Below are 26,772 nucleotides of genomic sequence, written 5' to 3' on the forward strand. Positions count from 1 at the left end.
TTGCCTTCTTCACACAGCAGCATTCGTGTAACTCTCTGTGCAGCCTTATCACACGTGGAAACATCAGCACTGCAAACTATAGATGCTCAACTACAAATAACAGTTTCCTCTTTTAGAACATTAAAGAACAAGGTTAATTCTGACATAAACGAACACAGCTGACACCTTTTCTGTTCCTTAATTGTACTACAGAACATGAAGGCCCATGACAAAGAGCTGTCAGAGGATCTAAATACGAAATCTAAATACAACTTGATGTAAAGACTCTACAAATACAAAAAATTTATAAAGGCATGCAAAAGTTTTCAATTCTAGCGCAGGATACTGAAGGTACTTCAGGCTATTCTAGTTAATAGCACTGGCTGAGGCATAAGGTCACAATGATACAATGAACTCTGATTACTTCAGTAGTCTTGAGAAGCCTAATTCACACCTGTTTACATGTAAATGTCTGCACAAATTCACACTGTGTGTAAAGTTTTGCACATCTCTGTAGATGTATGTATATACACACACATTATTCCAGATAATAACGGCATCTGCTATTAGATGGAAACAAACTATAGCAAGAAAGAGCACTTAAACTCTTTAAAAGTGCACTGTCAGCCCTCCCTTAGGCTCCAAATACCCTTTTTGAATTAAAATAGTGGTTTTAATTAAAAGCTAAGCAGAGAATCAGTTTGATTTTTCAGTACAGCGCTGCATCCGCCCATGGTGAGTGTCTAATTTCCGTATTTCTCTCCTCTGCATAATATGCAAGTGGTTGGTTGTTTTAAACTGTTGCCCTAGGGAAGTCAATGAGTCTGTAAGAGGGGCCATGTGCCATTTAGAAAGTATACTAGCGACCAAGAAAAAAGACATAGTAAATTGGAAGATGGTTAATCAAACCCATTCAGATTCATGAAACTTAAAATAGTTAAGGGGGCAATACTTCCATAAAAGAGCATGAAAATAAAAGCATACAGACCTTGGAATACTAACCTCTGCGTTATCTGAAACATAGCTTGCAACATGCGACAACAAATAGATTAAAATCAACTTTTAGCATAATTCACAATAGGCAGACAAACATAAAACTTAGGGATTCGGGCCCATATGTAATGAGAACAAGCATTATTGTCACAATCCAGACTGAACAAAGAAATCCAATAGCAAAATAAAAAATTAGTCCATTTCAGAACTGAACCTCTTATTCATTTTTCATAGCTTCTATTAAAATCCAACATGTAATTCTTACAAGGACATCTTGTATTGATGTCTTGACTGTACACCTAAATCCCAGAGGACCTACTTACTCATTGTAACAAAGATTCATCATAACAAAGGCAATTCAATGATCCATTTAAGGTGAAGTCCATAAAAGCCTCCAGTGAAACAGTTCTTTCATCCAAATTAGATCTGAGCGGGTATCTAAAATCAGCTACTTTCCCCATACCACATATCCAACTCCCAACTGAAAGAATAAAGATTACATATTCTGCACCAAACCTCCTTATTCAACGTCCTCACATCTACAGTAGCTCACTCTTCTCTTAAATGCTGCAAGCTTTGCTACACGCATGAAATGCTCCTTTGAATGAAGACCACTGAAATCTGATTTTGTCAATTAACTGTATTTTTTTCTAAACCTCTCTGCCCCATTAGTATAATGCAATGAATGACAAGACTTGCACAAGTATTAATAAACTGGTTTTAAGTAACACAATTTTACAAGGTAATCATGGTTTCAAAGTCTTCACTGAAGAGAAAGTGTTAACCAATGTGTTAAAATATAAGGGAAGTCTTTTATTGACATCTACAGACAGATTATGGTTTTATCTCACTGAAGTGTACATATGTAAAGGTGACCCTATTTATCTTGCTACTAGCTACCAACAAACCTCATTCATATGTTTAACATCTACAACATAACTTTTAAAGTTTAATGTAAATTCCAAGTCTAAGGCAGCTAGGACACACAATGCAGTCAACAGAAATCTACAAGTGAAGGGAACACATTGTACATATAGTGCCTGAAGGAAAAATAATAATTCTTGTCAGCACTCCAACCAAGAACAAACTTGACTAAGAGTAGCCAACCTACTTCTGAAATACATTAACTGTAGCTAGACACAGGCAAAAAAGCAAAATGGGTCACTGTCCACTTGAAAATTGAAAGGACAAACTGAGCTGCTGGATGTGTTGTTAGGCCTATGGATATCTGAAGAGAAGGAAGGACTGGAAAGCAGAACATTCTGCAGACAAGATTGGGTAAGTAGAACTAAACACAGTAATACAGATAACAGTTAATCCACTGCCAGACTTCAGAACTGAACTCTTAGCGTGGTCACCCAAGCTTACACTGCAGTAATTTGCGTACATCTACAGTTCAGTCAGCAAAACAGGATACCAGACAGGTATTTACACATCATCCCAGTAGGGTCCCACAGGTCCATTCTGACAGAGCCATCTTGCTCAGCCTATGTAATCTACCAGAAGCTTCAACTGTAGAATACAATCCCTAATTCTTCTCATTATTTCTTCTGAATTGAAGTTTCCTCCATGCTATGCTTTCCAAGAATACTTTCTTTGTTTTTCCCTTGTTCCCTCAAGTGTCTATATGAACTCAACAATCCCAAACTGAATGTTGCACTTTCCCAATTCCACTAGAATAAAAAGTGACTTCACCTCTCTGCATGTGGCCTTGTCAACGCAACCAAGAATTCTGTTTTCCTCCCCACCACAATCATCACCTTGCTGATTTTACATGCAAACTACTGATATCTCAATAGTCTTCTGTGCTCATTCGTTTCATTTTCCTTATTTCAGGGCACTTTCCAAAATCCTTCGCTTTCTACTAGCTATCATCCAAAGGGTGTGGAATCCCCTCAAGCACAGTATCATTAAAAACAAAAACTGTTATCTTCTGGATGATGAAAACTAATAAAAGCATGTGCTTCAACTGGTCCCCAGACAGTCATTCTCATTTCAGTCATTTGATGTTCACCATTTACATTTTGCTGTGCCTCTCATTACGGTAATAATTCATTACATTTCTTTAGATCACATTATTATTCATGTATTATTATTATCACATTATTGAGAAATTGCTTTCCCAAGTTCCATGCTTCATCAGAAGTCAGTCCTCTCAACTTTACTTTCAATAAACTTGAAAATTGTTTGTTATTTTCTACTCATTTAAGATAGCTTTCTTAACATACTGTTAATGCTGGTCACAGTAAGCCCCACGAATATCAGTGCTCAAGAAGCACTTGGATGATACACTTAATAAAATGCTTAAACTATTGCTTAGCCTTGTAGGGATCAGGCAGATGATTTCTGGAGTTCTCTTTCAACTGAACTGTTCTAAATAAAATCTTTTTTTGTAACATTCTGACTTTTAGAACTCACACATCACACTTTTCAGTTTTCTCCAATTCATGTTATTTAATCAGCCATCAAGAAGCCTGTACTTCTTCCCACTGCTTTATTTCCAGTGCACTGATTGAACTTGTTTGTTTAAAAAACATCCCAACTAAATTATCTTCCTCAAAAAAACCTCAGTTAAAACACTCTTAAATAACAAACCACATGTTAAACCACTTTCTTGTTTTTTCTTGATGTGAGCATACATGGGACTTTTCCTAAAGATTACTCACAACCACGTATAGTGCACTCAGTTCATCTGCTTGTTCAAGTTGGCACATCTGTATATACACATTCACATAAGCATACACAACCCAGCACAGAAGCCCTCCCAAATCTGTAACTTGTTCCACTAGAAAAGAGGACTGAGAATGGAACATGTACTGCAAATACTCCATGTGCATTTAATAGCATTTTCCTACCTTTTTTAAGCCAGCAAATCCTTCTGATTCCAAGAAGAAAAAGGCAAAGGGCATCAATACAAACAAACATAAATTGGAAAAAAGAGAAGCAAGATTCCACAAACCTGAAATGAACAAGAAAAAGTTTACATTACAAGTCTCTCTATATTAGAAGTCAGTTATGTTACATTTTCCTTTGTTACATACAACAACAAAGCAAACATTTAAGTACTAACAGAAGCCAGAGTGTAATGGATACATGTCTATCTATGGGTCACTGCTTAAAAAAGAAATACTCTTATCATTCTGCATTATAAGCTTTGAACAAGAAGTGGGTACCAACTTCAAGAGGGAAACTGGGTGAAATCTTGGGAAACAGGTTGCAAAATCAGGTTGACTACTTTCACTATATCCCACTTTTTGGTGTATTCAAAAAATAAATTTCAGGAAAAAAGTACTTTATCACAAGCAAATCTCAAAAAATTTAGTTCTACGTATTCACTATCTCACACATTTTTCCTTCAGAGAAACTTAGACAAATTGTGGATATTTTGAAAAATATTATCACTACCTCCAAACTGAAAGACTGCAGTAACAACAACAGCAGCTCCCACACTGATAAAATTAGCTCAGTTGTAAGAGGAGAGTAGACTATCTGAACCTTAGTAATGCTTTCAACATCATCTCCCCAAACATTCCCATGGAGTAGCTCATGAAATATGGGATAGACAACTGGACAATGAGGCAGACTGAAAACTGGCTGAGCTTTTGTGATCTAAAGGTTGTGAGTAACAGCATAAAGTCAAGCTAGAAGCCAGGCACCACTGGTGCACCCCTGGAGTTAACTGAGGTTAACATCCTTATTAATGACCTGGATGATAGGAAGGAGTGCATCTTCAGCAAGTTTGCCAGTGACAACAGAAGGAGCACACTGAGGACCAACTGGTGAGAAAACAGCCTTGTAGAAAAGGCTTCTGAGGTCTTATCAGGTACCAAATTGAACAGGAGCTCTTGCAACAAAGACATTTAAGTGCATCCTTTGTTGCATTAGGAGAAGTGCTATCAGTACTCCAAAGGAGGTAACTCTTCCTCTACTCAGCACTGGTGATGTACATCTGGAATGCTGAATCCAGCTGTGGGCTCCTCCATACAATATATTCTAACAAGCCTAAAGGACCCCAAAAATAATTGATCTTCGAGAAAAAAGAGCTGATTTTATCAATGTATATAAATATCTGTTGGGGGAGATGGTAAGAAAGCAGAGTTGGACTTCTCATAGTGGTCTCCAGTGAAAGGAGACAAGGCAACAAGCACAAACAAAAAACAAGAAGGAAAAAAAAATAATCTTTTTTACTGTCATTGTGGTCAAACACTGCAACAGGTTGCCAAGAAGCATTCTACAATTTCCATTCTTAGGTGTATACAAAACCCAGCAGGCCACTACCTTGAGCAGCCTTTTCTAACAGACTACATTGAGCAGGGGCATAGACAAGACAATTTCCAGAGGTCCCTTCCAACTTCAACCACTCTGACTTAGAAGAAAAGCCAGCAACTGACTTACTGCTAGGACATCTGTAAAACATATGTGACATCTGCAGGAAGGGAAAAGGTTTAAGAAGCAATCTGAAGTGATAACTGATCTTCATTAAGGCTATCTACTTTATTAAGATAACATGGGCATGTTCTGAAATAAATACGAACTCATCAACATCATCCTATCAGATGTTTACATGATGCTGTGTTTCTTCTTAAGAAGCATTACAGCTTAACCTGCAATTTCATACTAGTGTAGCTATCAGGTTTAGCTAGTGTTACAAGTACTGCATCCGAAAATACAGCTTCTATTTTGTAGTTGACAAAAACACACACATATCCACAATTCTACACGACTAGTATATCACCTGAAATCCTCCATGATAAAAAAAAAATAAAGAAAAATCAAAATACCACCTTCCTTCTCACATACAGGCTTGTTTCCTTTCTAAAAATTGTCCAGTTTGGAAAAAGTAGGAAGAGGTGTGTGCTTCATGGTATGAGAAATCATTATGGAATAAAATCCCTGTATTTAGTTCAAAATGTGAAATGGTTAGGAGTTATCTTCACCTACTCACTCCTTAAAAAGAAACAAAAATGAAAAGTAAAAGAAGAAAAAAGACTTTTACCAGACTCATGTTTTTTCCCTGTAAAATATTAAAATTTAAAGGAGAAAAAAATGACAGGGAACGTACTTCATCAGTTGATAGTGCCAGGACACAAGCTTAGCCAAGTAAGTGATACAAAATAAGACAAGAAAAGCCCAAAAGATGCATGAAATACAATACTGAAATGCTAAAGAAAACAGACTGCCTGAAGGTATCTAAACCTAGCTAACAAAGAGGGGGATTTTTCTCTTTAGAATTTGCTGTCAGGAAGCTCCTGTTACCATGTAAGGAACATTAATTAACACACAACAACATCAGGAAAAATAGAATCAGAAGTCCTGATCAGAAATACAATAACAAGAGTTCTGTTTACTTGTGTATATCTTTATATATATGTAGGTATAAACACATATATACATACTCACTCCTCCAGAAAATGTACAGAAGTTTTTGAGCTGAAATATAACCCAATTTTGTTTTTTTGGGGGGGGGAAGGGATGGGGAGGTAGGAATCTTCCTAATTCAGATATTTTCTCTAATGGAAAATACATCTGCCACTAACAAACTGAACTAAAACTGTATACACAGTTGTCAAAATTTCGTCAGCTGTGTTACATGCATCTACAGATCAAAACAGTGCTAAGAGATGCATATAATACATACAGAGCATTTTAAGAGATGGGATGGTGGTACACATATCAAGTGATGCCTAAGAAGTTGAAAACTAAAATTTACACATTAGCAGCTGATACATAATATTAAACTGCAAAGATACAACAGAAATACAACATTATGAGAGGTAAGGACAGTGCTGTAGTGCTGATGACATACATACACATATATATGTATGCATACATTTCAATGGGTTCTCATTTCTCTTTCTTTCCACCCACTTCACTGACTGAACACAGAGGGCCTTCTTCCCCTATTACATTTCTAAGTTATCAAATTAGGATAAGAAATCAAATTAAAATACACCCAGAAAATAAATAGCTGCTATTATATAGATTGTGAAACTGCCTAAGACGTTTGCAGATCTTAACAAACATAAAGCTTTAAGCAGTTCTAGTGGTTTATTTTGGGGGAAGGTCTCTTTTTTTCCTTAAACAGTTTTTCAGTGATTTAAGAAAATCCCCAAAGAAATAAGTTAATAAAACAGAAATTAAAAATTTGGTCTTTGGCATCCATAGAAGAGCCTCAGCAATTCTTTTCTGATTCATGACCGTTTCTTTGCATTCTACCTCCACCTGGTGGCTGTACCTAACAACAGCACAAGTGAACACTTTACAGCTGTTAGAAGCTCAACACCGTCTGGCTTTAGCTCAATACACATTAGTTAAGATTATTTAATCTGGGCCTAGCTAAAGGCCGTCTTCCTAGTTTCAAAAACGAAAGCACATACTTAATTCTATGGGTTTATTCTATACGACAAAACTAAAGCAATAGCAAACTGTAAAAACAACACACCTTAAGATTACAATTAAGTATCTCAGACCATATGTGCAATTGATAAATTAAGACAAGCATTTTAAAGCAATATCAATTTTCCCATTCAGTAACATTTGCAGAACAGTAATAAATAAATAAATAAATAAACAAATAAATAAAAGCAATACTAGACAGTTACAGAGATAGTAACATTTTCTCTATCACCTCTCAGGACATATTATTTATAAATCACTTCAAGAAGGTAGACTATTCATTCATGGGAACAGAGTTTTACAAAGCAAAGCAACACTACTCTGCAAACCCAGTGAACGCCACAAGAGGGAGCCCCTTCCAAAGGTAAGTTTTGAAATAAACACCGAGTTGAGGAGAAGTTTGAGAAGCCCCTCGTCATACCTGAAACCTGCAAAAATTCTTTGATGGCTTCACACCAATTGAGGTAAATCCTGTTTTAGTTCAGTCACCTCTATCACTAGTATCAGCTTTGATCGAACTTGGAAACACACAGATGCTGACTGTCTCTCATGTTGGCCATTGCTATTGGACTTAGGAAATGTACACGACACCATGCAGGCATAAAGACTGCAACTTTAGGCTGTGGGTGCCCCATCCCTGGAGGCATTCAAGGCCAGGCTGGATGTGGCTCTGGGCAGCCTGCTCTGGTGGTCGGCAACCCTGCACATAGCAGGGGGTTGAAACTCAATGATCATTGTGGTCCTTTTCAACCCAGGCCACTCTATGATTCTATGACTATTAAATCAAAAGATGATGCTCACAGGATAATTCAGAGGCCTTACTATCTGAAAAAATACATTTTTCCATCAGATTTCCAAGTAACCTGCATTTTCTGAAGTATTGTAAAAACTCTAACATATAGAGTACTGCAGAACTGCTCGCTATAGAACTTTCATCCTCTGCAACACTGTATTCTCCCCAGAGTAAACTCAGACACAGTGTGAAGGATTATTTCCTATGAAACAGTCTCTTTTTCCCGTGTTTGAGAGAGAAGAATGTAACTGCTTGAACAGCTAAAAAGCCCATCGTCAAGTAGGAGACATGCTAAACTAGCAGCACCCTATTACATGTGTGACTACCAAAAAACCTTGAAGTCATGGAGCCTGATCTCTCACTTAAAATAGATAATCTGCAAGTCCAGTCAGGCTACTCAAAGCTTTAGCCAGTTAAATTTTGGAAAATTTCCAAGATGGCCTTTTAACCATCCATTGTGAAGCATATTTCCCTTATGTCCTGCACACATTGTATCTTGCTTCATACTGCATGCAGCAGGAAAGAATCCGGCTCTTTTCTCTACATCCCCATGTAGGTCAGTAAATACTGCAGTCAGCTCCCTGAGGTTTCTCTTTTCCAGAATCTCTTTGCACCCAGGGATGCAGCCCACTGATCTGTTTGTTCCCTTTCATTACCTAACACAGTCCTCTCCTACAACACTCAGGGTCTCTACCCTTCCCTGCCTCCCCCTTTGTGCCACAATTTGGCACAGAGACCTGCGAAATCCTAAAGCAGACTTGGCCAGCAAAAACTGAGGCAAGAACTACCTCAAGTTAACATCAGGATGATGCTTTCCTTCATCCTGCTGTATATGTGTCCCTATGTCCCAGTTAGGAAATCAGGCTTCCCTAATTTCACCCCAGAATATTAATCCAAGTGCTATTTCTATACTCCTCCTAGGCAGCTCATCCCCACTTCTACCATCCATGAAACTCCTCTTCAGATTTGACCTCAGGAGTTCCCATTAGGCCAAATCAGCCCGTATCACACCACACCTACTTGCTGTTATGCACACTAGGCTGCACTCTTACAGCACTTTAAGGAGGTTATCCCTGGAAATAAGCATCCCTTTTTGGGCTGCTTCGTCTCTGGGGCATTCTCCAATGACATCCCACTTCCTGAACAGTACAGAGTGCATTTCCTTAAAGTATGTCTTTATCCCATAATTTCTCTTATTTTCTTGTTTTGCTATCTACATCACACACAAAAAAAATACTCAACTAATTTCAGAAAGATAACAGATGATATGCTTTATCTCCTGGCTTTACACATTAAATCTGTTGTAAATTTACTTCTTCTCATTAATGAAACCTTCCAAGTTGGGGGATGGGGAAATTCAGGAATTTGCTATGCATATTATCAGATGTCTTACTGAAGTGTGTTTTACCAAACAAAAAATGAGATTTCATGCGATTTTGTGCAATTCAATGCAGAGCCCAATCATCATCTTAACTTTACTCATTAGGCACCGGAATGGGCTGCCCAGGGAGGTGGTGGAGTCACCAACCCTGGAGGTGTTCAAGGAACATTTAGACATTGTGTTGAGCAATATGATTTAGTTTTAGATCTTTGGTGATCAATGGATGGTTGGAGTGGGTGATCCTGTGGGTCTTTTCCAACCTTGGTGATTCTATGATTTTATGATTTCAGATTAAGTACCTCTGAAATAAATTAATACTCTCTGAAATAACACATTATCTCCTTCCTCCGATCAAGTGCATTGAAGAACATCATGTTCCACTAGCTATTTCCCTCAGACACATAGAGGTGTGCAAGAACTTTTCAAATTAGTATTCATTACATATATTTTCTTACACTCAAGCATATTAATCAGTATTGGAAAGAATACAAAGCTCAAGGCATCATCCCTGCAAGTATGTTTCCAGAAATTACTCTTCTTGAACTGTTTCAATGAAAACAAGTTGCATTTTTATCATGCCTCTTTATTATGCTTGATACATTTACATTCTGATTTTCCTTGCTTACAAACAATTAAGAGTTGAATTTAACTATCTAATCATAACTGCTCACAGCTAGCATGTTTCTTCAAATGAAATATGTCCTTTATATATAAAGTTATCATCATCATAAGCAAACAGGCTTATGAAATTTGCATTTACACACCAGGAAGTTTAACAGTATGTTTTCAAGTTACTTAGGCTCAGGTAGGTCTAATTTACAACAGTATTCAAAGCAGACAATTTGGTTTATTAAAGAATTACTCAGGCTTGAAGGGATTAAACAACAGAACAATGAAAACAGATTTTTATGATGCACAATCCAGCAGCAAACCCAACTAACCAAGAAAATATACAATTCATCTAACAACTCAAATGTAAATAGTGTTATTAGATTAAAAATAATGAAGATATCCATTTTAATTACATTATGCTGAGTACTAACCATGAATTAGTGAGCCATTTAACCACTGAATATAGTAGTTTTGTGGAAAAGAAAGCAGGATCTCATTGCTGATTATTGAGAAAGGCAGAAGCAGGACTGCACCAGCTGAAACTGCTAGAGTGAAGGTGCTCAAGAACAGCCTGAAATTTAAAGAAATGTACCACTGTTACCAACAACAACATGCTCTGAACAGGGTTAAACAAAGCAGTTAGCTACCTGTTATCTGGTATCTGAAGGCAATCCTGTGATTTCCACAATATTTCACATCAAACAAGCAAATTCTAATACCAAGTAGTTTACAGAATACACTGAAATACTTACTAGTAATTAATTACTAGTAACTAACTAGTAATCCTCTTTGGAATTGTATGCATTCAAAATTACAAGATAATTGCTGAAATTCATGAAATTTCTTTTGATAATTCCTCTGACTTTTTATTTCCCCCTGAATTCTTATTATACTTTTTTTAAAGGCAGAGCAGCTTTTTAGCGTCTACAAAATGGGTACAATTACACAAATATATTAACATCAAACAAATAATTGCCGCTTTTCTTTCACAAATGACATATTTGAATATCATCTCACAGTTTGGGGTTTATTGGTAACTGCAAAGTCAATACACAGCCACCGTTAGGATTATGTAAAGTATTCAATCTTATTCCTTTCAGATCACAAATACAATTCAAATGAAATGCCATCTTGTGGCATTGGAAAGGACTGTGCTCTTCAGAAAAAAAGGCAAAAACATTCTTACAGAACAAATCCACTGACAGAACAAAGCTGCATAACAAAGAAATTGGGAATTATCTGAGTTTATAACAGGAAAGTCAATAAGCTACTTACAGAAATGTTACTTTTCCATAATACTCTGCAAATCTATTATTCATTACTTAATTATTCAGTACTTAATTTGCAGAAGAAAGTCAGTGTAGCTAATTTCATTTCAGAAGGTACTGCTATATGCTTTTGTTGTTGGTTTGAGCTACTTTTCTTTTTCTTAAGGATACTGCATTATTCTAAACCAGAATTGTGAAACCTAACACATTATATTCTACGACACTACTGCAGTCTGACTGTTTTCTCCCCCACCCACCTCTTAAGTCCTGAAAACTGTGCTATGCAAACAAATACCTATCTGCACGTTTGACAGTCATTGCTTTCTGAAAAATAACATGCCCACCAATTTCAATGAAAAGATATTATTCTGAAGTGCTAATGCTGTCCTGACTACACTGCAGTCTTATTTAGTCTTACGAATTTACAATGTTTATTTGTTATATTTATAAGCTAAACTAGGAAAGAAGATGCAGGACATAACAGCTACCTGTTCTTTTACTCTTTGGATGCTGAAAAATTCAGAGTCAGGCTACGATCACTGCTGTCACAAAAACCATTCAATCTAGAAGAGTTTTAATTCACTGCATTTTTAAAGCAGAGGAGAGAACCTGTTCCCTAAATTACAGCTGAGAGCTTCCTACACTAGAAAAGTAAGTAGTTTTTACCTCTCTTGATCTGAAGGCCTTGTGGCAAACAAGTATTTTAAATTCATAGAAAAATATCAGACATCAGTGGGCAAACCATGTCTGAGATTTGCTTCATCTTCGTGCGCCTTTCAAGCTTGCCACAAGTGCACAATCAGAAGTGAACAGCTTGCAATGTACTCGGCACTTTCCCAGAGTACAAGACAAATCAATAAAACATGCAGTGGAGCTCTCCTTCCAACAAGATGACAGTACCACCACAGAAGAGCTAAGAACATTATAATAAGTCAGCAGCAAACCCACAGAGTTTTGCAAATTACAAAACTGAGAGGGCAGCAACAGCTCACAGATGTTCTTTAAATCTTCAGATATAGCTAAGTAAGAGAGATTAATATCTAGCTTTATTAAAAAGAACAGGAAGAGGACAGTCTCTGGCAGACCAGCAGGCCTGGCAAGAGTTTCACTTCCATTCATTATTCTTTTATAAGCACTCTTCAGATGATCAAATGCAGATGTCTACTTCATTGAGTTAAGTTGCTCCCCAGAACCCACTGCTCCCCTTGACAAGATTGCCATGGAGTAGAACAGTGGGACATATTTCATATATGAACATCTACACTTTAGACACCTTAACTTAGATGCAAACCTTGTACTGCACTGTACCTCTAGCATCAGGTCCCCATGCAACCTTTTGACCAACATAGTGCTTACCAGGAAGGGCACACGTGAAAGAAGCCCTACACCAAACTGCCTTCTGTCATTACGCCTTTCAGAACGCAAGGTGCCACCTAATCAAATTTTTCCTCTGCCCTATGAAAGTCCCATTTATTTGTCATCACATTTCAAACAGATTTTTACTTGATTTGGAAGCATACACAATTCCTATCATATATTCAGGAAAAAAGTCTTAAAAAGAGAGCTATACATACGATATTCTGTTAACTATGGCATCTTCATCCTCTTGCTCATCTGAAAAAAAAATAAATAAATTGGAGCCAGTAAAGGAAAATCTGTTGTTGTACATTCCAATTTTTTGAAATAAAAGAGGTCAATCACTTAAACCCTTCTATTCCTTATACCCTTGTCTGTACCTCTTGGTGTTATTTATACATTCGATACCATCTTAGAGTGAGCTTTTTTCTTTAAAGTCTGAGGTTTTCCATGAGGTTACTCAAAAATTATTTTTCAACTTAAGAAGAAACAAACCAGGTGTTTGTGGACACTCAAAATAAACGCGTAGTCACCAACACGTGTACTTTTGCAGGATAATTTCATAAGAACAGGAGTTCTGCTTCCATTTCTTTGAGTGGAATCTGATGCTGTTTTGATGGGAATCTTATGGCATTTTCAGAGATCAAGTGCAGATTTCTCATGAACTACTTTAGCTAGAGAAGTTGTTGTAGAAACAACTTTTCCAGAAAACTCCAGAAGTGCTAAGTCTACAAACTTATCAGTAAGATTCCAGCAAGCAAATGAAATTTGTCTATGTAAGCAGTCACAAAACTTTCAAAAAGTAATGACAGCTGCAAGCATTTCTTCTCACTAGCTGATGAGATCAACTGCCAAAAAAGGAAAAAGTGTCCTTACAGCCAACAGTTTGTCAAACCAATTCTTTCTCCCCATTCTTCTCCACACCTCCAAATAGCAGCAGATTTGTAACATCCAGAATACATACCAGGATAACAAGTTATTACATTTTATTCACTTAATTATTCACTACATTTAAAGAGCATATATCATTTAAAAAAAAAAACACTAAATTTATTTAATATTTTATTTTTTATCTTATATACAAATCCATCTATGAAATAAACTTTATTCTAACAGGTCCAACAATCAGTTTCTACCCAAATTTGAAGCATCGACATCTTGAGGCACGCAAATATTTTTCCAGCATGACTGACTGTGCATCAAGTCCCAAATAAGCCATCAAGAGTCAAACATTCTGCTGCTGTATACATATATTTATGGTATTTGCCTCTAGAAGAGATAGAAGAAAATGACAGGGGTCCCTACATATTACAGATTAGTTTCAGACATACAGTGTTTCAAAAGTAAGGGAAAAAATTATTATCTCAAGGAATAAGAATTCTGTGAGGAGGTCATAAAGAACAGGTTAAGGAAGAACACCAAAACAACTACACCTGAACAAAGCAAAATCATTACACTAAATCTACTACTTCCCGTCAGTAGTACTGGCAACCTTTTCATTTACCAGCTAGAGTTCTGAATTTGATTTTGACACTAAAAGACACTGATTCTAGCAAAGGCTACATGAAAGGAGAAGAAGATCTGAAGGCAATAGAGGCAGAATTTCCTTCTTGAAATTCTCCCCTTTCTTCTGTCTCAAAACAGTTAAAATCCAGGCTGCCACAGTGTCATAATGAAACAGGTTGTGGCCATGCTCACCTCCTCCCCCCCAACCACATATTCCCACTCAATCATGAAGGACCAGCTGAGGCATTCACTGATCTTTACAGACACTTCAATGTGTTACCACCCTTCACTCCAAAGTGATTTTAATCTCCGCTTTGATCTGAAATTGCAAAATTGCTTCATGAGGCAGCACTTAAACTACTTCTTTAATTGGTTCTTTAAAGATCTGTTGCCTTTAATGCACACTGAAGGCTCCAAGGAGTGCTAGAGCTGGCACAACAGAAGGGATGGAGAACTCATGGCGTGGGGACAAAGGGAGCAGACAAAGGTAAGACAGCAACATATACCAACAGATCAGCACATGGTACAGCAGCGAGAGAAACACATTTCATCAGAAATCCAGGCAGGTTCTCCTGCTTTTCTTATGGTAGCAGAGAGGAAAGGAATCACCTATTCACTCAAAAAATAAAACAAACTTTGAATATATTAACAACTTCTTGCTTACCTGCTTTTCTTTTGTATCTTGTGATTATGAAGTAGGACACTATGTAGAGAACAGCAAATAGGAGGAAACAGATCTGGAATAAAAAAGTTGCATTTTTTAAATTGTGAAAAATGCCTGGGCTATAATAAAAAATAAACAGAAAATACAGTATCAATAATTTAAAGTTCAATGCAGATCAACAGAAACACTGGTACCATTATCACAAAATTAGCACTGGTTTTATGGTTTCTATCTTATTAATAGACAGTTAAACCAGTAAGAACAACTCAAAGTAATACTACTATAGTAATCCACTACAAGTCCATCAGATTTTGCCTTAAAATGGAAACAAAAAGAGCCCTATCGGTAGCAGTATTTTATATTTGTTTTGTGTGTGTTTGGGGTTTTTCTTTTCTTCTTTTTTTTTTTTTTTTTTTTTTTTTCTTTTTTTTTACAATAACAGTAAGGTGCTGCATACCAGCAGTGTAGTTCATTTTTATTAGCTTGCAAACACAGTACCTATGCACAAAGGCTGAGAAATTACTTGAAGTAGCCCTAATGATTAAGACTATTTTTCTATCTCCTTTTGCTTGTGCACAATACCAGCAGTCACCAAGGTCTCAGAACACAGCAGTTAAGTGAATAAGCCCAAATTGTTTTAGGAGGTTTTATTAACTAAGAGAGTTCACCCTACTGCCTGCATAGGCTTTTCAGTCAGTTCTGCCTGTATCAGCAGATCGTAACATTAGAACTCTGGTATGTTTTGCTCCAAACTGAGTTTTAATCTCCACTTTGATCTGAAATTGCAAAATTGCTTCACGAGGCAGCACTTAAACTACTTCTTTAATTGGTTCTTTAAAGATCTGTTGCCTATCATCATAGAACAGCTTGGCTTGGAAAGGACCCTGAAGATCATCAAGTTCCAACTCCCTATCAGGAAAGAAAGACTTATTAAAAAATACAAATAAAAGTAAACTAGTGGTGTTATTTCTCTCATGCAGCCAGACAGATAAGAATCAAAGCACAGCCAAGAGAATGAGCATGGCTGTCGTTTCCTTATGTGCTCTCCCCAGCAATAGTACCATGCCATAGGTCTGAAGTGGCAACTGAGCTCATTCTGAACTGACAACACACAGTGGTGACGTCCAAAATACTGATGCTAAAAATCAGATTTCACAACTACGTCTTTGAATTCAACTATTTCATCCAAATAGAGCTCACTGCCCCAGCTTCCCAGAGACTGCTTCAAAGAAGCAACTTCAATAACAAAAAGTGATTTAATAAAAAAAATAATAATAATATGCTGGTATACTTTTGAATTGGAAAGGCCAAAAACCTTGAGAAGCACCTTGGGTTTTCAGAGCGCTCCAACACAGCCTGTCCTGTCAATAACAGTAACACAGTGCCAGTGCTGAAAAGAGTCCTTCTTTAAGTTTCCAGTTCCTTTGAAACTAGACCAAGCCGACAGACAGAGGCATCTAATTTTAGGCATCCACCTTTGAAAATTAGGTATGACATACACAGGGTCAAGTAAAATTATTTTTAAAAAGAATCCACAAGACCCAAATAACTTTGTTTCTGTCTAGAATACTGTTAAGCCATCTTTTATTTAAAAAAAAAAAAAGAACATAAGCATGACTGCAATCTCAAATAAAATAGGTGCCCTTTACACTAGCTGCAATTGCAAGGTTACAGTGAAAATGTGGGGTTGTGCTTAGAAGACACCCCTGAGATAACCAACCTATTTGCAGGGCACAGCAGGAGAAAGCTGCCCAGTAACATGAACTGTCAAAGGCTGCATTTCTGGTCTTAGATGACAACTACTTAACAACTCAGCAGTAATGTGTAACTATATATCTGGGTGTAATTACCCTTCTACTTCTGTCAAAATGAAGAAAAAACATTCCCATTGTAAATACTTGGTGACGTGTTTATCATTGAAAATACATCGAATTTTTAATGAATAAAGAAAAGAAAGCAGCAAATTCTCATCTTCAGGTTCTTAACAAGTAAGTGTTCACAAGTTGTACTGTTCAAAAGAAGTCGAGGAAACTCAAAAAATGTGTCTCCAGTCTCAATTTATAGTCAGTGGAACCCACGGAGCTGTTTGCAACCAGCTTTCCAAAGGGAGCAGCAAAAGCCAGCATCCTAACTATTTTTAGAGTAGAACTCCTTTAGGATGAGAAAAAGGAATGTGTTTGTCCATGAAAGCCAAAGAATAGACTCCACTGTCCAGTCACACTGCAATCCTAGGCTCTTACTCCTCACACTGCTCTTTGTTTCAAGGTATTTTTGTACAGCAGCAAAAAAATAGAGTACTTGTTGATACTCGTTCTAGTTTCAGTCCATGTTTCTTAATTACAAATGAGTGAGCTTGTATGCAGTGCTCCAGGTAGGCTTGTGGCTACCTGACATGGCTACCAGCAGCACTATGCCATCCCTTCTGCACTCAAAATACACCAATCTGTTCACCCAAAAACCATGTTAGCAATTGAGTTATCCTCCAATCACCGAATTCATCCCTGCTGTTCTCCCCATCTGCTGAGCAGCTCTCAGCATGGGATAGAAACTTGTTTTCAGGGCTCAAGTGCATCACCACCTCTTTTTTATCCCTTTTAGAAAACACACCTTAATCTCCACTGCCTCTATTTCAGGGTAGCCAGGTCCTTTGCGCTGTGTTCCACTGATGCAGTGTGTTTACCAGATCTCCTAAAGAAACGAGTGCATCCCAAGAGCAAGAGTTCTCTTCGTTGTCAAAGCTGAGCACGAATGCTCTTCATGCTGAGACCTGAGGAAACTGAATAGCAGATTTTTTCCTAATGGGACATCTGTTGCCACAGACACTACAACCAGCTCCTTATTTACTTCAAAGCTCCACTACAAAGGCATATCTACTCAGTTTAGGAAGCATATTTATATGTATTCTCTGGATATAGCCCTTAGCATATGCAAACAATCTAACGACAGTCATGTGTCTCTGAAAAATAATTCCTAGCAACTCTTTCTTTTCCCCCTTTAAAACTTAAAACAGGGCAACTCCACATTTAACTTTTATTTCTAATCAAAGTTCTTAAGAAGCATCCAGGTAGTCATACTGAAATAGAACACCATTCTAAAAAGCACACCATGCACAAAAGTACACTGGTATCTTTAGTGAAGGAAGAACCCATATTCTTTAAAAAAAAAAAGCTCTCCTTCAGAAAAGTATTATACATGACAGTAATATATATAAGCTAACACCACAACGTGCTATTAAATCCAAATCATGCTGCAAACCACATTTTCAATCAAGAAACAGTGTTCTATGCCATCGTTCATCTCTGCAAGAAGCTCTGACAAAAGGTGAGGCTGCTGCAAATGCAGTGAATCTGGGACAAGTTGTATTGCTCATAACCTAAAATCTTCTGCAAAGTTTGTCACTGGAGCTCAAATTAAGCTCTTCGAGATGCAAAGGGAAAGTGAAGACAGAATGTACACAGCTGTGATTAATGAGGATTCCTGACACCAATGGCATTAATTAAAAACCTTACAACTTTAAGATTTTTCACTTCCTTGAATTTATTTTAATTTTACAGAAGCACAAAGCAGTCATCATGCTGCTGTAGTTAGGCTGCTCCTAGGAAGCTATATCAAACCTAACCATGGCATGTTCTCACATTATAAGGCAAGCACACAATCTTTGATTGACCAGGTGCACCCAAATACAAAGGAAACCAACAAGAATGTAAGAATTTTTATTGTCAGAGCCCAACAGTTATGCAACATAATTTGTTATGTGCTGTTTGGTTTTTTTCTTCTAACTATCACCCAGCAACTGAAAACAAAATATATGGATGTGGTGCTACATTTAGGGTCTTCCTTTTAACTGGGAGTAAATAATTCATTTGTGTTTCTCTGCATGGAAGAAAAAAAAAAAAAAGCATCTGGCTCAACAAGCAAACAAACCCATCCTTTCCTGGAGGTCTTTCACATTCATTTAGGAAACGAAGTGCTCTGTTTCTACTGAGGTCACATACAGGACACACCAAGAGAAACCACTTCTGGAGTGCATTTTGTTGTCTTATATCCAGCTCTTCCACAGAAAATCATACTTCTGGATCTGTACCAGACAGCTCAGTTCCTGGGAGGATGAAGCTGGAGATGAACTGCATGCTTTTCAGCTTGTTGCTATGTGCATCTGAGGGGCTGGCACTGCAGTCTAATATTAAACACAAGTAACAAAAGTCTGAACTAGCTCAAGTTACCTTGTACATATCCCAATATTAATAAAGATCAGCTGACATCAATTTGTTCATGCTGATGACCTTTAAAACTTTGGAGCTAATGCCATAGATTGAAAACCATCATCCTCTTTCGTTAACTACCCCACTCTAGCCGGTGATGCTCTCCTGCTATGAAAAAGCTGGGTACCTTACAGAACACAGTGCTTTAACAGTAAGGAACCACCACAAAACTCTCATTTAAAAAGAGCTCACAGTCCTTAGCACATTCACTTGATTTAACATACATGTAACTTTCTTACTAGAAAAGCATCCAATTGGACAAATGATCACTTCTTCCCACTTAATTGCACACCAGTGCTTAGAGTAGGCAAAGTAAACCTGGAGAAGCAAAACGGACAAGACAGTGTTTGCTCGAGCAAAATGAAAAAGAAAATAGGAATAAAGAAAGGAAGAAAACTTCAAAGCAGCAACTATGTCAGTGATAAAGATAGAAAAGCTACTGTTATTACACAGCCATCAGCATTTCTAGGTGAAGCATATGCAAGAAAAAGGCTATGGACATAACAGAGAGTACCTTCACTTCTTGCTGTTACATGGCAACACATCATTTTCCCTAAATAGAAAAAACAGCATAGAAAGAAAGAGAAGGCAGAATACACCCGCAAAACACATTTAAGAACATACTTAAGAGTTGAAAACTGAACCGGTGGTGGTTTTGCTTGACCAACTATTACCTATAGTAGTACTGTTAATTCAATACTCTTCAATATCTTTATTGATGACCTGGATGAGGGCACTGAGTGCAATCTCAGTAAGTTTGCAGATGACACCAAGTTGGCTGGAAGTGTTGATCTCCCTGGGGGTAGTGAGGCCCTACAGGGATCTGGACAGGCTGGATAGTTGGGCTGAAGCCAATGGCATAAAGTTCAACAAGACGAAATGCTGGGTCCTGCACTTTGGCCACAACAACCCCAGGCAATGCTACAGGCTTAGGAATGAGTGGCTGGAAGACTGTGTAGAGGAAATGGACCTGGGGGTGTTGATTGATGCTCAGCTGAACGTGAGCCAGCAGTGCATACAGGTGGCCAAGAAGGCCAATGGCATCCTGGCTTGCATCAGGAACAGTGTTGCCAGCAGGAACAGGGAAGTGATTGTCCCCCTGTACTCAGCTCTGGTGAGGCTGCACCTCAAGCACTGTGTCCAGTTTTGGGCCCCCTCACTACAAGAAAGACATTGAGGCCCTGGAGCAGGTTCAAAGAAGGGCAACAAGGCTGGAGAGGGATCTGGAGCACAGGCCTGATGAGGAGCGGCTGAAGGAGCTGGGATTGTTCAGTCTGGAGAAGAGGAGGCTCAGGGGAGACCTTACTGCTCTCTATAACTACCTGAAGGGAGGTTGTAGTGAGATGACAGTCAGCCTCTTCTCTTGTATAAACAGTGATAGAACTACAGGGAATGGCTTCAAGCTGCACCGGGGAGATTTAGGCTGCACATTAGGAAATATTACTTCTCTGAAAGAATGTTCAGGCACTGGAATGGGCTGCCCAGGGAGGTGGTGGAGTCATCAACCTGGAGGTGTTCAAGGGATATTTGGACTATTTGTTGAGGGATAAGGTTTAGTGAGATCTGGATGATAACTGGATGGTTGGACTGGATGATGTTGTAGGTCTTTTCCAGTCTTGGTGTTTCTGTGATTCTGTTACACTACTGAGTTTTAATTTTTGTAATATAAAACAATGCAGCACTACACACCCATCCTACTGCTGTTATCGTGTCTGAGTGTGTGCATTAAAATGCCACATAGCTGCTGAAAACCTTCCTCCTACTGTTCCACTTGGCAAGTGCTTTTGTTTACAAGAATGGCAGGAATAAAGAGTAGGGGAGCACAGGTGGAGATGGATCAAACATATGAGGCGCCTCTTGTCTTGTGAGCAACAAGTCAGCTGCAGCAGTACCAAGTCATCTCTACCCAGTCACATACTTTGCTTTTACCATGATGCATCATTCAATGCTGCTAATTGCTATATGCACAAAAGCAAACTACAATCTTGATGTTTAAAGTCTGTCCTGTTCTCACGTTAAACATCATGCAAATGCTTGCACACACTACTAACTACCAAGAAGTCAGTATCCATAGCCATTTACAGAAGTATACATTTACAGCCTTGGAGGGACTGGAAAGAGTACAGAACATTGCAGAAGTCAAAGTTTTCCCAACAAGATCACTAACCTCCAAAAATGAAGATATATACCAAATCAAATATGAAAACAAGACACTACAGGAAAGGTGAAAGCACATTAAAAATATATGAATTAATAGATAACTTGAAACCTTTAAATAGAATTAGTAAACTTACACTGCATTAAATGTGTAGTTCAAATAGTTTTCTTTAACCGAGAGCCAATCTCTCCCTTGCTTACCACAGCTTCACTGGGAGCACACTTCTGACAGCTGCACTTTCATCACTACCTGGCTCAACCTGAAGACTTCTCTCAGAGGAACTAGGACTTACAAGTTCCAGCACCCTCCCTACATCACAGCAAAGCCTGAGACATTCACAATAACCCACCTTTCTTTCCAATGCATCCTGCCATCTCATTCAGTCCATGTGTAACACAACCAGCTATCCAAACAAAACCCAACTTTGGGTACATTTATCTGCGGTCATAATCAGTAACAGAGCTCATTTGCCGCCAGTTCTTCCACTGTTTCTTAACTTTGCCTCAAATCCTACCTGCACCTTGACATTATCAAGTTTATGTTTCCCATACAGATTTTTTTTAAAAAAATATTCAATTTAAGTCAATCTCAAGTCTTAAAGAGACTTCTGCACCTTCCACAAAATTGGCCTTCCTTTTGGTCAACTGCTACAACACACACACATATATCAGCTTTCTAAAGAAATTCTTTTGAACTGCAATAGCTTTTAACAATTGCATCTTCCCTGTTCCTTTTATGTAAATAGAAAAAGCAAAACTGTCCAAAAGTTGCTCGTTTTGAGAATAAGCACATCTCTATCTGCTCATCCAAGCCAAGTGTTTAGAGATACCTATTGATTCCAAATGGATCCACCAGCACTGATCTTCAGTACCAGCAGCCAGAGGATGACTCACCGCTTCACAAATACAAAACAGCACATGTTTACCAGTAAAAGTGTACTTTTAAGATAATACGATGCTGCGAGCATTTTATATATATATAATTATGTTATTATGTGCAATCTTTTATCTTGTTTCTCATGCCACTGCCACAAGTACTCCTTTCCCTCTTCCACCCCCCATCACCCCCCCAACAATGTTTTGGAAAAGAGGAAATACTGAGAAAGCTAAGCAAAATTATTTTTTGAGATGCAAGAAGCAGTTCAACTTATAAAGTACTCCACAAATATCCACTGCAAGGATAAAAGAAGAAAAGAGATGTTAGTGAATAAAATAAACTTGCACAAACTTTGAGGTTCTTCTACATAAACTAGTGTAATGCAGTTACTGCTGGCATTTGTCCCCTATATGGCTGTATAACAAACAAGAAGACATTTTACAAAAAACAGAAACATCAGTTGTTTTTAATAAGTTGTTTTTAAAAATTACCAGTGCTGCTAGTCAGCATATTCCTCTTGGCCCACAACCAGAATATCATCACTTCTGGCATAAACACCGCTCTGCAAGGACCACAGCTATTCTCCAGAGCAGAAGTTGAAGGAAGCAGAACTGGTCACAAACAAGAGCAGGCTGCCAGCAGGCACACAGCACTCCAGGGAATCGCTCTTCCGACAGCCACATACAGGACAAACACCAGCAGCAGCCACACACCAGATCCTAGTGAAGAATCCTGAACACCTCTCTACCCTGAAACACAAGAGGACAAAAAGTGTCAATAGAAAGCAAGAGAACAAAGCTGTTCCAATATTTGCTTATACTTGCATGAAGGAATTAAAATAGCATTTTTGTGTTCAAACTTACTCTGCCGGGACTGCTTCCTCCTCCACCCTCCCCCATGTCGTATTTAGTATATTTAATCATTTCCAAATCTACTTTGCTTTTTAACTAATGATTCCACAGTCACTTAGTTATTTTTCTCCACATTTTCCCCTCACTCTATACATAAGCACAGGCACACCACTGATTTTGTTAAGGAAGCCTCATAATCAAGTGCATGTGCGTGGTTTTATAAACTGAAAATTTTACGTTTTCTAAGCAGAAGAATGCTATCAAGAATTAGTAAACTTTATTAAAAAAAAAGCCAACTAATATTGCAGAATAGAGGACTCAAATGGGAACAAATAAGAATATTTTTCAAAGTAAAGCCAGAGGAGCAAAGAAACTGAACCCCCCACTTAACTACTTTGAGTTTGGCTGTGAAAAGTTATAGCAGCAATCAGGACACTTTAATTACGTTGTATAAACAGATGTAAAAATAGGACACAAGGAAAAACCAAATCCCCAAAAGCATACATAGCTTCCATGGATGTGCAAGAACTCAGCAAACAAGAAATGAGTCAAAGGATCAAGAAAGGTAAATTAAGTGTACAACAAAGACAGCAATAGATTAGCACACATTACTTGGCATTTATGTATTACAATACTTGCACATGCATGCTGATCAAATAGAGAAGGCATGCTGCCATGCTCTGCTGATTTGCAGAACGATGCAACCAGACCAGAGCACGTGTTCAGCTCCGTGAGGGCAGGGCTTTACCCGACTTAGAGCAAACCCATTGTTCTGCCATGTCTCATGTTTCTAATGCTGGGTCATCAATCTCCACGTTTACCTTATAGAATTTTAACTACAAGACTGACAATTGTTCCATCAAGCATTCCAAACAACAGGCCCTACAAGCAGCAGATTAACCTAGTTTCAGCATGATTCTTGAGATGTGAGAGAGCTGACCTCTTGTATGAAAGGGATCATCCTCATGAAGCAACAGAACAAGGCAGGCTATTCTCATGCAGACAGGTACACTCCTGAAAAACCAGAAACCATCCAAACCATCCCAACACGCCAAACAAGTGGCTCAGAGATGGATGCATCTAAATTTAATCACACGGTAAACCACAGGGAAGGTCACCTCAAAAGCAGATTAAAGATTTATTTTTTGAAAAGTCTTTAATTATTCTTGCTTGATTCATAAACATACATCAAATACATTTCTCCTTCAATGGAGAAATTATCAGAAGGTGGCACCTACAGAAAAAATAATGTGAAACACTGCCAGCTGAAGGGCAACAAGCCTTTGTTTTACATTATATAGCAAAACTTCATGGAAACTCAGAAGCTTGCTTGCTCTGAAAATAGATGAAAGAGAAATAAAGCATTTCACTGAAGTAAAGCTTTACATGCCTTTAAGACTCCTTCAGGAAGCACGATCTAGAAACTCTAAAACCATTCAAAGAGGATGAATACAATTCACAAAACAGAAGAGAAAGGAGTTTTCTTTTCAACTACGTCAAACTTGCCCTGATTTCCTTCCTCTCCTGAATGCATCATTTTGTCTTCCAGCAAAGGTCATGCCACAGAACTAGGTCTGCAAAGTCAGGAAGATATCAAAGATTCAATAAGCTCGAGCTGTTTCTGTCAACAAACAGGTTTCCTCCACTCTAATACTGCAAAAAACTTCAATCCTTTTATTTACCACCCCAGTGACCCCACTCCACCTGCAGCTGGAACAAAAGCCTCATGCACATGTCAGACTGAAGAATACATTCCCTCCTTCAGTGAAGGCCCAACCTGTATCCACAGCACAAATGTTCATCTACATGTTTGACAACACGATTTTCACCAGCAGCTTCAAGACCAGCTAGAGCAGAACTAATTGCAGGGGTTGTAAGCATAATGGTGCTTGTAAACAACATGTTCTGTGTATTTCATTATCTGTAAGCTAACAGCAAGAGCAACAGGAGGCCGGACAACACACACACTTGCAATACACTTCTGCAGCTGTGCAAGTGCTACAAGAAAGGTGCACACAACTGCAGCCTTCATACAGAAATTAAGGGCAAGAACACAACACTGTGTATGTAAGTGAAAACTTACTGTCCTCACTGATTAAACAATAATGTAGAAGGCTTTTCACCAAACCAAAGATCAAACTGTAGTTGGAAAAGTTTTTGCTGAATATTTTTTCTTCACAAGAAGCAACACTGCACCTCTGAATTATGCATTCTTGCTTTCCCATGTGAATACTTACATGCCTACACTAATAGGAAGAATTACTAATGGCTCTTAGAAGAGCTGCAAAGCTTTAGAGAAGTAGTTGCAATATGCGTTAGTTAGTTAAGAATTCAATACACTTCAATAATTTAATGAAAAGAATGAATTTGTTAGATTGTACATCTTCTCTAGGTACAAAACCAGTACACAGCACACAAGGTGTCAGAACAAGACTTTGGGGACAAAGGCATGAGATTCAGCACACAAAAAAAAACACAAATGGTAAAATGTAACTGGGAAACGATTCTAGTACCCCAAAGAGCTGCAAGATTTGTGTATACACTTCTGCTTTCATTACAGAGGACATAAATACTTCCTTACAAAGAAGTATTAGTCTCTCAGTGCCCCTCCACAGGTCATGGCTCTCCTGACACACCTAACATCCATTCACACAAACAGGAAGAGCCAGAAAAAACTCCGAAACAACAGCTCTCCTCATACCAACTTGCACTGCACTCTTAAGAAAAAAGTAGTCTGAAAATGTAACACAGTACGAGAAAGTTAGTGTTAACACATGGATTTTTAAGATACAGAGATTATCACACTAGGGATCCAGTCAAGTCTCTTATTAAATAACTGAGTTATGTAGGCCTATGGCAAAATTGACAGTGACATTTAACACTGCTTCCTCATACAGCTGAAAAACACTCAAAGCTAAATTTCGAGATTATATTTTTATTCAAGAAATCTCTTAACACTCACACAGCAGTAGCTGCAAAAAGAATGCAATTAACCCAGCAGAATTAGGATGGCATGTGGCAAACCAAAACAGTGCCTCCTATGTGCAGCAAGAGATAAGCCCCACCAAAACACCCCTAAGGGCTTTGAATAGCCCTACAAATAATAATGAGGCAATCTGGGAGGAAACCACAACAGCTCTCTCCATCTGCATGTAAGGTGCAGGGCTGAGGCAGATGGGACAGCACAGGTACTGCCCTCACCCAGAGACGGACCTGAGAGATATGAGCAACTGTGAAGGTTATACAGCGCTTGCAAAGGATGTGCGTTCCTGCAACCGGAGAAGGGTACAAGCAGCACAAGCAGTGCCATCGGAACCCACACGTACCCTTACGGATGCGCTGCACTTAAAGGCAGAGCTGCGCAGCACAGCACGCACGGGCTGCTCAGAAACACACCTCTACACACAGATGTACGCACACAGAAGCATCCACACTCACACACCGCGCTGCCCCGCCTTGCCGGAGGCGCACAGAGAAGCGCGATGCCAGGGGAGCCCGGCGCAGGGCCGGGCACGGAGGAGGCCGAGCCGGAGGGCAGCGCGGCTGCGAGGAAAGCGGCTCTCGGTAAGGGTCGGGAAGGGGAAGGGCCAAGGGTGACGGCGCGTACCGTGTACTCCCGCACTTGGCTGTGGAAGTTCTGCTCGCGGATCGACACCTCGTCCGCCTCCATCCTTCAT

At 38.6% G+C, this 26,772-nt stretch overlaps 1 protein-coding gene across 1 annotated transcript in view; it reads right to left on the reverse strand.

The window, feature by feature from the left end:
* The window catches only part of LMBR1 (limb development membrane protein 1), a 60,206-nt gene extending 33,440 nt beyond the window's left edge, over positions 1-26,766 (reverse strand). The window contains exons 1-5 of the mRNA XM_010712392.1: positions 26,703-26,766; positions 14,949-15,021; positions 12,997-13,036; positions 10,586-10,725; positions 3,828-3,931 (exon numbers count right to left, since the gene is read on the reverse strand). Coding sequence (XP_010710694.1) covers positions 3,828-3,931; positions 10,586-10,725; positions 12,997-13,036; positions 14,949-15,021; positions 26,703-26,765 — 420 coding nt within the window. The 5' untranslated portion in view covers position 26,766. The remainder of the gene's footprint in view (positions 1-3,827; positions 3,932-10,585; positions 10,726-12,996; positions 13,037-14,948; positions 15,022-26,702) is intronic.
* Between the last annotated feature and the right edge of the window lie 6 nt (positions 26,767-26,772).

Source organism: Meleagris gallopavo, chromosome 6 (genome assembly GCF_000146605.3).
Source record: "Meleagris gallopavo isolate NT-WF06-2002-E0010 breed Aviagen turkey brand Nicholas breeding stock chromosome 6, Turkey_5.1, whole genome shotgun sequence".
In the NCBI taxonomy this organism is placed as follows: Eukaryota; Metazoa; Chordata; class Aves; order Galliformes; family Phasianidae; genus Meleagris; species Meleagris gallopavo.